The sequence below is a fragment of the Zootoca vivipara genome, chromosome Z1, assembly GCF_965207765.1.
Source record: "Zootoca vivipara chromosome Z1, rZooViv2.hap1.1, whole genome shotgun sequence".
Classification (NCBI taxonomy): domain Eukaryota; kingdom Metazoa; phylum Chordata; class Lepidosauria; order Squamata; family Lacertidae; genus Zootoca; species Zootoca vivipara.
This window is the reverse complement of record NC_142583.1, coordinates 2,397,948-2,410,405: the sequence shown is the minus strand read 5'-3', so window position 1 is coordinate 2,410,405 and position 12,458 is coordinate 2,397,948. Positions and strand designations below refer to the sequence as shown.

At 41.3% G+C, this 12,458-nt stretch overlaps 1 protein-coding gene across 4 annotated transcripts in view; it reads left to right on the top strand.

Moving 5' to 3' along the window:
- Window positions 1-12,458, top strand: part of CPEB2 (cytoplasmic polyadenylation element binding protein 2) — a 71,721-nt gene that overhangs the window by 24,769 nt on the left and 34,494 nt on the right. For all 4 annotated transcript variants that reach the window (XM_060279077.2, XM_060279075.2, XM_060279076.2 and 1 more), the window contains exon 3: window positions 8,392-8,482. In XM_060279077.2, the coding sequence (XP_060135060.1) occupies window positions 8,392-8,482 (91 nt within the window). The remainder of the gene's footprint in view (window positions 1-8,391; window positions 8,483-12,458) is intronic.

Here is a 12,458-nt window from a genome sequence, read left to right as displayed (position 1 = left end):
TTTTTTAAACATTGGTTGGAGAGTTGCACTGCAAAATTCAGATAGTGCAAATTTCAAATGATAGCTGTGTTTGGTTCTTATATTGTTTCAGAAAGTGAACATTGGGCAGGTTCACCTTTAAATGTAAACGACATCTAATTTCTCCCTTATCTCTACTCCTAATACCTTTGCCAAATGGTAGCTACCAGGAGAAGGGCATTCTTGTTGGTAGCACATCAGCTGTCCCCTGAGAGGCTTCCCTGGTGCCAGTCCCACCTTCACAGTCATTTTGGCACAAGGTGAAGACTACTCGGTACTCCTAGGTTGTGTTGTGTTCTTAGGTTGTTGTTGTTTAGTCGTTTAGTCGTGTCCGACTCTTCGTGACCCCATGGACCATAGCACGCCAGGCACTCCTGTCTTGCACTGCCTCCCGCAGTTTGGTCAAACTCATGTTCGTAGCTTCGAGAACACTGTCCAACCATCTCGTCCTCTGTCGTCCCCTTCTCCTTGTGCCCTCCATCTTTCCCAACATCAGGGTCTTTTCCAGGGAGTCTTCTCTTCTCATGAGGTGGCCAAAGTATTGGAGCCTCAGCTTCACGATCTGTCCTTCCAGTGAGCACTCAGGGCTGATTTCCTTCAGAATGGATAGGTTTGATCTTCTTGCAGTCCATGGGACTCTCAAGAGTCTCCTCCAGCACCATAGGTGTATATCCTTTAATTAAAGATTAAATTTAGGTCCTTCCATTGGCTCAACAATCGTGTGATGCTGGCAAAGCTTAAGGTTTAGGAATCTAACATGTCTATTTTAATGCCAGCCGTGTCTCCATTGTTGCTGTTAGTCTTTCATCCCTCTTTCTTCAATAGACACAGAGCTCTTGAGACTGATGTATGGTGTGCTTAGTGGTTGTATTGGTTCTTCAATTTCTTTATGCAAAACACATATTGAACACATTGTTAGAGAGAATTTTAGAGCCACATTACTATCATGGTTCTTTTGATTTCAGCTATGGCGTGCTCTGGTCCATGGGGTCACGAAGAGTCGGACACGACTAAACGACTAAACAACAACAAATGCTCTTTTTTTTTGTTGAAGCCTGAGATTTATCATGTTGCCTGTGGAAGGCTTACTTCGTTTGCTGGAGACTGTGATAGGTTTGGCCCCAAACATGTATAGGTTACTGATAAACCATGAGGAAGGTGCAATAGATGGTATTTGTATGTATTGAAAGGAAATTAGAAATAGATGGTGGACAATTGATCTCACTTTGGGGTAAACCTTTCAAATTGATAACTCTGACTAAGGGATCATCATTAAAACTAATTCATAACTGCTATCTTACTCCACAGACCCTAGATCCTCTCCATTGTGTTAGAGAGAGTTCAGGTAATTGAAACTTACCTTCATATGTGGTGGGGAAGCCATAGAGTTTGGGAGTTTTGCAAGTGAGTTTTAGTGGAAATTAGAGCCATTACAAGACAGGCTGCAAAAAAACCTCACCGCAACTGGCTCTTTTAAATTTATTTCTAGGTCATCATAGAAATGTGAAAACTAGCAAACTAACAAACAACTTGTTATCTGCAGTCAGTGTTGGTGGCATGGGCCTGGTATGACTTTTGTGCAGTAACTATAGATTATTGCTACCAAAATGTCTAAGCAGGGTGGATTTGATTTAAATCAAACTGATTTAAATCATGATTTAAATCACGATTTAAATCACTAGTCAGTAAGGCTTGATTTAAATCATAGTCTATTTAAATCACATGAAAAACCTAAATACTGTCCACTCCAAACAATCAGAAAAATATTGTTTCTATTCTATTCACTGAACTTCTTGAAACTTAGCACTGAAGGGGTTGTTTCTGTATTCATAGGTTTGTAGAACAATAGGATTAAGGTCTTTTTCTCAACTCTGTTCATGTTATAACATTTTTGCTGTGAAGAAGAGGCATGTGATCTCTGTTGAGTCAAATTCAGTTTTGAGAACTGCAAAAGTAAACCAAGCATCTGTGATAATATCTTGTAGGCAGAGAATCTGCCCAATAATCTTACAAAAACCTCTGGAAGAGCATGACATTGTGAATGGATTAATGGCATTTATTTACCCCCAAAAATAAACATATACAACCTTATTCTACATAATTAAAAAACTAATCTTTATTTCATGATGGAATAACCTTTGGATGGTAATATATTTTCCTCAAAAAGCATTTTATTTTTTTAAAAAAATCAGATTTAAATCAAAAAAATCGATTTAAATCAAAAAAATCCGATTTTTTTGATTTTTTTTAAAAAAAATCATTGATTTTTATCCACCCTGTGTCTAAGGCAGCATTACTTGAGAAATTGATACAAAAGTTTAAGTGGATGTGGAAATTGAGTCAGTGTGGACATGATTTGTTTTTGGCAGCTTGGCATGATTTTATTGTTTTTACAAACATGAAGGAACATGGTTGTCCTCTACCTGACAGATAACAAAGTTGAGTAAGTATAATCGACCTAGTACTGACATTATTGGCAGTCCACAACAGTTCCTCTGTAATTGATTTCATGTATTTTAGGGGATTATTTTTTAACCTATATTGACTCAGATTATTTTTTTGCTTTGTTTGTTTAGTGATTTTATATTTGAGATACATACTTTGCTATAATTGTAAAATTTCATAAACGTTCTGCATGGTTCCCCAGCTCCGTTCCTATGGTAACACTTGCTCTGATAACATCCTGCTTTGATTGTTGTAAATTTCTTTGGGGGGCTGTTTGGGAAGTTGTAGAATGCAGCTGCTAGGAAGTTGTCTAGGTACACCAGGTTAGGACAATACAGAGGTACCTCGGGTTACAGACGCTTCAGGTTACAGACTCTGCTAACCCAGAAATAGTACCTTGGGTTAAGAACTTTGCTTCAGGATGAGAACAGAAATTGTGCACCGGCGGCAGCAGCAGGAGGCCCCATTAGCTAAAGTGGTACTTTAGGTTAAGAATGGTTTCAGGTTAACAATGGACCTCCAGAATGAATTAAGTTCTTAACCAGAGGTACCACTGTATAAGTTTGTGGGGTTTTTTATATATATAAAAAGAGAGTATTGGACCTTCTGTTGTGTGAACACGCTTAGGATTTACATTGTAGGAGAGTGACTGGATGCCTGCAAATGTCCCAAGCACTTAGGTCAGGGGTCCCCAAACTACGGCCCCCGGGCCGGATGCGGCCCAATCGGCCTTCCAATCCGGCCCGCGACGACCCCCGCCGCCCGCTGCCGCCGCCCGCTCTCACGGCGCGCGGCGCAGCGACAATCAAAAAAATCGCCGAAAATCGGCAAAAAATCGTCGAAAATCCTTTGTGCGCATGCGTACAGGCCTCTCCCGACCCGGAAGAGGTCATTTCTGGTGCACTTCCGGGTCGGGGGAGGCCCATACGCATGCGCACAAGCGATTTTCGGCTATTTTTTTCCGCCCGTGCGCGTGTGCGCATGCGCACGGGCGCGCACTCCCCCGCCCTCCGGCCCGCTGCGCGCGCACTCCCCTGCCGTCCGGCCCACCGCGCGGGCGGCGCGGCGGGCACCGGCCCGCCGCTCGGTAAGTCTGGGGACCCCTGACTTAGGTCATATTTGAGGAAACTTCAGATTAACAAATGTGCTTTAAGTACTTGCAGTTATTTATTTATTTATTTACTGTACTATTTACACTGAGTGAAGAATTAAAATGAAGAAACAAGGGTACAGGCTGCTCTTTAAAGAGAAGAGTAACATTCTGTTCTGGCTCTTTCATTGTTTATTCATGTGAATGTTGCAGGCGTAAGGTCCCTCTGTTGCTGTTCCCTGGTAACACTGTCTAGCACTGTAGGCAGCAGAACCAAGGAGTGCTCAAGGATAGCCACTTGTAACCTCATTGAACACGTTGCTCCTTTGGGAGAAAATAGTGTTGTGTACTCTTGCTATTAAAATGTCTGTTGCTAGTACAGAATTAAGGCATAAGGTAAAGGTAAAGTTACCCCTGACCGTTAGGTCCAGTTGCGGACGACTCAGGGGTTGCGCGACTTGCTCTATAGGCCGAGGGAGCCGGGCGTTTCTTCGCAGACAGCTTCCAGGTCATGTGGCCAGCATGACTAAGCTGCTTCTGGTGAACCACGGCAGCGCACGGAAACACTGTTTACCTTCCCTCTGGAGCGGTCCCTATTTATCTACTTGCACTTTGACGTGGTTTCGAACTGCTAGGTGGGCAGGAGCTGGGACCAAACAATGGGAGCTCACCCCGTCGCAGGAATTCAAAACGCCGACATTCTAATCGGCAAACCCTAGACTCTGTGGCTTAGGCCACAGCGCCACCCACGTCCCTTAGAATTAAGGCATACTTCCCCCCAAATAATCCCTGCATAAATTTCTAAATTCATGTGATCATTGTTGGACACAGTTGCAGATTTGTTCAGTGGATCCTCCATGTGTTTGCACTTTAACATACAGTGCAATCCTAAGCATGTTTACCCCTGTGTAAGTTCCAGTGCAGTTTCCTTCCTAGTAAGCAATTATTAGATCAAAGGTAAAGGTAAAGGTACCCCTGACAGTTAAGCCCAGTCGCGAACGACTCGGTTGCGGCACTCATCTCACTTTGCAGGCCAAGGGAGCCGGAGTTTGTCCGCTTCCGCAGACAGTTTTTCCGGGTCATGTGGCCAGCATGACAAAGCCACTTCTGCCGAAACCAGAGCAGCGCACGGAAATGCCATTTACCTTCCCGCCGGAGCGGTACCTATTTATCTACTTGTACTGCATGCTTTCAAACTACTAGGTTGGCAGGAGCTGGGACCAAACAACACGAGCTCACCCTGTCACAGGGCCTCAAACCACCAACCTTCCGATCAGCAAGTCCAAGCAGCACAGTGGTTTAAACCACAGCGCCACTCGCATCCCTTGAGATTACAACATTGATTGGAAAAGCCCAACTGACTACATATTTTTGCATATTTTGTCCTTCAGGTCCTACAGTGCATTGGACACTCAGGTCAAACTCAGATTCAAAGTTTGGTGATGATGGTTGTTGTTGTTGTTGTTTTGTTTCTTAGACTTGGTAGTCACTTGTTACCCAAAGGTCTCTTATGACACATCTAAAAACATAAACATGAATTATACAATTCAAACAAACAAACAAACAAAAAATTCCTTCAAGTAGCACCTTAGAGACCAACTAAGTTCGTCATTGGTATGAGTTTTTATGTGCATGCACACTTCTTCAGATACCATTAAAATAATTCATGCAAAACACCTACAGTTCTCTCTCTCTCTCTCTCTCTCTCTCTCTCTCTCTCTCTCTCTCTCTCTCTCTCTCTCTCTCTTTTTCACACACACACACACACTCGTGTACTCACACTCCAACCCTCTACAGCTGTCACAAAGGAGCTTTGGAAGCACACTACTAATACTTTAATGGGCTACTCTGTGCTGTAAGTCTAAACTTGTGAACTGGTTTTAAAAAGTCTTTTAGACCGAAAAAGTGAATTCGTGTGGACCATAACATGTAGGCGTTTGCCAGTGCTAGGCAGTATTGGATGTCTTGCAATGTGTAGATTGCTACTTTAGCTACTTGGAATCTTTCATGTTTTTTGTGCTACTACCTGTACAGCTAAAGTCAATCCATAAGGATTTAATTCTAAGTAAATGCTTTAGGAATAAAAGGGGAGCAAAGATTACAAAAGCTAATAGTTGGAGCAATGGTTTTCCCCAAGAGGCAACGATCCCACACCCTTTTCAATAAACTAGGATAAACAAGCACAAGTTACAATTATGCCCATATTTAGTACCGACACTGTTCAGTATTGTATTATTTTATATGGCAGTCAATGTATATGCTGCTTTAAGTTGGGGGTGGGAAACCTATGGCCCTCCAGATGTTGCTGCACTACCTCTTTTTTGTTCCTGCTGCAGTCCTTAGGAACTTACAGTGATCAGTTTCATAGATTACAAGTATCATTTACACACTATCTTCTGGATAAAGAAGGACTGGTGATTGTTGCAAAAATTGGTACCACAAAAGCTAACTACTGTACAATGAAACAAATCAAATATTTGTTCCAAAGTATACGGACTTCCTGACAAAAACCTTAAGCAAAATAGATGCATACTCGGAAGGTTTCACTTAGTGCCTGCATCAAAATTGTGGGCCTATTGGGGAAGGGTCTCCAGCAAGCTTCATTAACATAGTTAATTAACATCTTTAAAAGTTACATTTAAAAGAATAGTAAAACTGTTAAATATTTTCTCATCCAGTGATCTCAAGGTTGCCATGAGTGGTGTCCTTCGGCCATCAAATGTCTGGATAAACAGAAATGTTTTCAAATTCCTCCTGAAAGTCTGTTATGATGGAAACAGATACATCTCATTCAAAACATGGGAACCACCAAGGAAGGGGCCCTGTCATGGATCAAAACCAACCAAACAGTTTTAGAGGGTCATCTCTGACTTACCGTAATTAGATAAATGAAACCCATTGTGTGTGAAGGTAAAGGGTAAAGGGACCCCTGACCATTAGGTCCAGTCGTGACCAACTCAGGGGTTGCGACGCTCATCTCGCGTTATTGGCTGAGGGAGCCGCTGTACAGCTTCCAAGTCATGTGGCCAGCATGACTAAGCCGCTTCTGGCGATCCAGAGCAGGACACGGAAACACCGTTTACCTTCCCGCTGTAACAGTACCTATTTATCTATTTGCACTTTGAGGTGCTTTCGAACTGCTAGGTTGGCAGGAGCTGGGACCGAGCAATGGGAGCTCACCCCATCGCGGGGATTCGAACCGCCAACCTTCTGATCGGCAAGCCCTAGGCTCAGTGGTTTAACCCACAGCGCCACCCATGTGAAGGTACTCATAGCCAAAGTGGATGAATTAATCCCTCCCCCCCCTCCAACTGAGACCTTCAGAGAAGGTGCTTCAGTCTCTGTACTATTTTAGACTATAAGATGCTTTATCTTTCTGTTAAGAAATACTGAATAAAATGTTTTTAAAACAAACCAAATGAATCAATTCCTGAGATTTTCTACTGTAAACCTTTTGATAATCAAAAACATCAGTAGCATTGTTAACAATGCTAAAGGCAGTGTGTGCGTTCATTGTGTTGGTTTCATTTCAAGGTGATGGCCCATTGTCAGATTAAATATAACCTGATAGTATAGTTTAGAACAGTGTGGTATGCCATACTAGTAGGCCGATTAGATGTGAAGGAAGCTGCATCTGTGGCAAACAAATCATTAGAGGGTAAAGGTTGAGATGATGGCCTACTTCTCTCTTTATGAAGTGTCTCTCAGAAAAAAAATATTTGCTGACCAGGGAAACAAAGTGCTAGAACAATCTGCACATGCATTATTTTGCTTCTGGCTTTACAAAGAAATGGGATAGATTTCTTTATTCTCTGTTTCCTATCCATTCACCTTAGTGTCGTGCCTAGAGTTGTTTGTGTGAGGAGGAATATATTAGCAGGAGCACCAGAAACAGTCTGATTTTTAATTCTTCCTTGGGATGGTAAGCACTTCTAGGAAATAAATAATGATTCTGCCATAGTTCCCCTACCAGTTTTACTTTTGTTGTTGTTTAGTCGTTTAGTCGTGTCTGACTCTTTGTGACCCCATGGACCATAGCACGCCAGGCACTCCTGTCTTGCACTGCCTCCCTCAGTTTGGTCAAACTCATGTTCGTAGCTTCGAGAGCACTGTTCAACCATCTCGTCCTCTGTCGTCCCCTTCTCCTAGTGCCCTCAATCTTTCCCAACATTTGTATTTGTTCTTTTCTAGGATCGAAACAGAATGTATGACAGTTTTACTTGGTTCTTGTCAAATCTAGGTGTCCTCCTATGACTGTCTCCTGAATGTTCCCTGTAACATTACAACCCTGGATCCAGAGAGAGAGGCTGTTTCTTTCTAAATAATCTGATAAATATATGATATTTGCAAAGGAAAAGCATCAGATCTAGTTGAACTGACATATAAACCAAGCAGGTTGCTTCTCACCAACCTAACCTTTATAGATTTTATTTTATTTGGTGTTTGAACATATTTCTATAACAGTCTGTATTGCAGAAGACACACACTTCTAATTCCCAAATAGCATCTGAGCTAAATATAGTTACTTCAGTGGACGTTTTTTTCAAAGTAAGCATGACTAGGTTGATGGATCAATCTGTGAGGAAAAGCACTGACAATAGAATATTTCATTTCCTCTAGTAAAAGTAAGTTTTTAAAAACTGATTCATAAAAATGTCTATGAGAAACATTGTGTCCTGTTGTACCAACAGTTGGAAGGAAATTTTATGTAGAAACCTTTATTGCAAAGCTAAATGAAGACTATTATAACAATAGCACACTTTCACTTATTCTAGAAATACTGTCCTTTTCTCCTTAAATTTTTTTAGCTTTAATGCTATGTATTTGTTCTTTTCTAGGATCGAAACAGAATGTATGACAGTCTGAATATGCATTCATTGGAAAATTCACTCATTGATATAATGAGGGCTGAACATGATCCTCTTAAAGGTATGTTACTACTGTAGATTTCAGTCTCTAGGAGAGCTCTTTCACCATTACTGTATTTTTCCTTATTTGGAAAAAAATTAATGTTGCATTGGTGTTTAATCATATGCTTACACTGAATAAAGCAAGATAGGTCCTATTCAGATGTGATTATTGGAAGTTAAAGGAAGTGTGCATGCACACGAAAGCTTATAACCAGAACAAACTTAGTTGGTTTCTAAGGTGCTAGTGGAATTTTTTTAAAAAAAAATAAAAATTATTTTGACTGTGTCAGATCTGAATCTACAACTATTTAAGATTCAGGTGCAAAAATTGCAGGGTTAAATGGAATTGTGTCATTGCTGCCCCTTCTCCTATGCTGTCCATAGATTATAGGTGGTGCTAGGTTTGCCAAATCAGAATATTAAAAATAAAACATGCAGCTGGGGAATCAGATTGGGGGCTTTTGATATGAAATGAGGGGACCTTACTTTTGTATGGTCTGGACACTGATTTCACTCAGTAAAGTATTGTATTTTAAAAAATGAGAAAAAGGACGCTAATCTATATAGAGTTTCTGTATATTCCTGCGTATAAGACTACTTTTTAACCCAGGAAAATCTTCTTGGGGGTCGTCTTATACTCTGGGTCGTATTTCTTATATGGCGAGTATATCCCAAACTCTATATTTTAACTGGAAATGTTGGGGGCTGTCTTATACGCACAGTCATCTTATACACCGGAATATACAGTAATTAAATTTGTCTTAAAACAGAAATTACTGCTTTCATATGTATTTAGATGCCTGTTTGAGTCAGTAGTATTTAATACATTCAGTTGATCTAAATTCTGTATGCAGAGGCCTGCATGAATGGACCCTTCATGATTTGTCATTGGTCATCCTGAAAACAGAGCAGTGATTCTAAAAGCTGCAGTATATTAGTATATATTTGGGGATTATAGCAGATTTAATTAGAGCTTGAGGTAATATGCCAGTCTTCCATACCATAGTAAAACAAAGCAGCTGTTGTATGTTACTAAAACTTCTTAGTAAAATACAAAACCTTTTGCTATGTGGTTCTAAATATTCAGAATTCAATTATTATGAGAGTTTTCTCTATCTCTCTTTAGTATTTTCTATATTAAATTCTAAAATGTACCAGCCAGAAAACATCCATGGAACTTGTATTATCTTAAATGTATTTAAATGTTTGGAGTAAATGAGAACCAACTATACCAGAATAAATGTTTTTGTTTGAACTGTAGTCTCAGAAGATATGTTTGAGATTTGAGCCACTTGATATTTCTCCAGTGTGACTGAGTTAAGCGGTTAGGTAGAAGTTTTCATAGTGAGAATGGAAAAGGAGACTTGGAATAGTTGGCACTATTTCTGTATTTCTTGAACAAAGAATCTTTGTCCTCTTGGAGCTGATCCCAAAGCACATTGCAGATCTTATGACCAGAGAATTAAGGTTAAGAAGTTCATTCTTTCAACTTAAGTTGGCTCAAGAGTGGTGTTGGCTAATCGAGTAAAATATTAGCTGGTTCTGCTCTTGAACAAAATGGAGTTATGGTTAATCGGTGTATCCACATAAATAACCTTCTTGGTACCGTGTTTCCCCTTTTTTAAGACGTAGTCATTATATAAGCCATAGCAGGATTTCTAAGCAATTGCGCGATACAAGCCATACCCCGAAAATAAGACATACTGATAGACCCTTCACCCACTAGCAATAACCCCCCTCCTGCCAGCCAACTCCCCCCTTAAAAATCTCTCCCCATTTTGCTGTCGCTCCACAGACACGTATTTCCTTTAAAAGCTTGTAAAAATGCACCGAACAGCCGTAGCTGCTGGCTGCCGAAGCCTTGTGATTTCTCTTCCCCGTTTCTGAGAGCATTTTTTTAAATAAAAAGATCCAAAAATAATTTTTTTAGCCAAGCTGTGTAAGCTCTACTTGGTGAAGGGGAGAAAAGTGGGGTGGGGAGGAGATGAAGGCACGAGGAAGAAAAGAGGGGCGATTGAAGAATGCAAAGGCTGTTTTCCCTTTTAGGGAGAGACCTCCGTGCGCGCGTCTGTCTCTCTCCCCCCCCCCCCTGCGTCTCTCTCTCTCTCTCTCTCTCTCTCTCTCTCTCTCTCTCTCTCACACACACACACACACACACACACACACACACAGCCCACCTCTCGCTTCCCCCCACCTTTCCCTAAATTCCCTTCCATTCAATGCACGTTGATTTCCTCTTAACGGGAATCTCCCGTGTCTGATTGTTGTCTCATTGCTTTTACCGGGCATAAAGCAGCCTTTTAAAAATCCTGCTGCAGTTTTCTTTCTACCTTATGCTGCTTGGTTGTCTGTGGAGCTGCCCCTTTAAGGATTTGTAAGTAGTCTGGATCGCAGTCCTTGCCTTGGGGACTTTTATTTATTTATTAAGGACTTTTTCCTTCGCTGTTTGCGAGCTGCTAAAAGGAGCTGCTAAACGCTGCTTTACACAAAAGTTAAACTGCCGGTCCTAACAACACGTGCTTCCTCACCTCGCTGGCTCAATTGCTTCTCAATTGCTACCATTTACCAAGTCAGCACCCCTTCATGGATGGCCCCTCAGGTCGGAAGGCGTCCAACATGCTACTGAGGAAGAGCGGAGGACAAGTACAAGTAGATTCAGAGCTGATGAAGCGGCTGGGCCAAAGCCGAAAGGACGCTCAGTTGCGGATATGCCTGGAAGCGAAAGGAAAGTCCGATGCTGTAAAGAAAAATATTGCATAGGAACCTGGAATGTAAGAACCATGAGTGGAGGTAAGCTGGATGTGGTCAAAAATGAGATGACAAGAATAAATATAGACATCCTGGGCATCAGTGAACTAAAATGGAAGGGAATGGGCGAATTCAGTTCGGGTGACTATTGTATCTACTACTGTGGGCAGGAATCCTGTAGTAGAAATGGAGTGGCCCTCATAGTCAACAAAAGAGTGGCAAAAGCTGTAATGGGATGCAATCTCAAAAATGACAGAATGATCTCGATACGAATCCAAGGCAGACCTTTTAACATCACAGTAATCCAAGTTTATGCACCAACTACCGGAGCTGAAGAAAGTGAAATTGACCAATTCTATGAAGACCTACAACACCTTCTAGAAATGACACCAAAGAAGGATGTTCTTCTCATTACAGGGGATTGGAATGCTAAAGTAGGGAATCAAGAGATAAAAGGAACAACTGGCAAGTTTGGCCTTGGAGTTCAAAATGAAGCAGGGCAAAGGCTAATAGAGTTCTGTCAAGAGAACAAGCTGGTCATCACAAACACTCTCTTCCAACAACACAAGAGACGACTCTACACATGGATATCACCAAATGGGCAGCATCGAAATCAGATTGATTATATTCTCTGCAGCCAAAGATGGAGAAGCTCTATACAATCAGCAAAAACAAGACCTGGAGCTGACTGTAACTCAGATCATCAGCTTCTTATAGCAAAATTCCAGCTTAAACTGAAGAAAGTAGGAAAAACCACTGGGCCAGTAAGATACAATCTGAATCAAATCCCTTATGAATACACAGTGGAAGTGAGGAACAGGTTTAAGGATTTAGATTTGGTGGACAGAGTGCCTGAAGAACTATGGATGGAGGCTCGTAACATTATACAGGAGGCAGCAACGAAAACCATCCCAAGGAAAAGGAAATGCAAGAAAGCAAAATGGCTGTCCAACGAGGCCTTACAAATAGCTGAGGAGAGGAGGCAAGCAAAATGCAAGGGAGATAGGGAAAGATACAGGAAACTGAATGCAGATTTCCAAAAAACAGCAAGGAGAGACAAGAGGGTCTTCTTAAATGAGCAATGCAAAAAAATAGAGGAAAACAATAGAATGGGGAAAACCAGAGATCTGTTCAAGAAAATTGGAGATATGAAAGGAACATTTCGTACAAAGATTACCATAATCAAGGACAAAAGTGGTAAGGACCTAACAGAAGCAGAAGACATCAAGAAGAGGTGGCAAGAATAC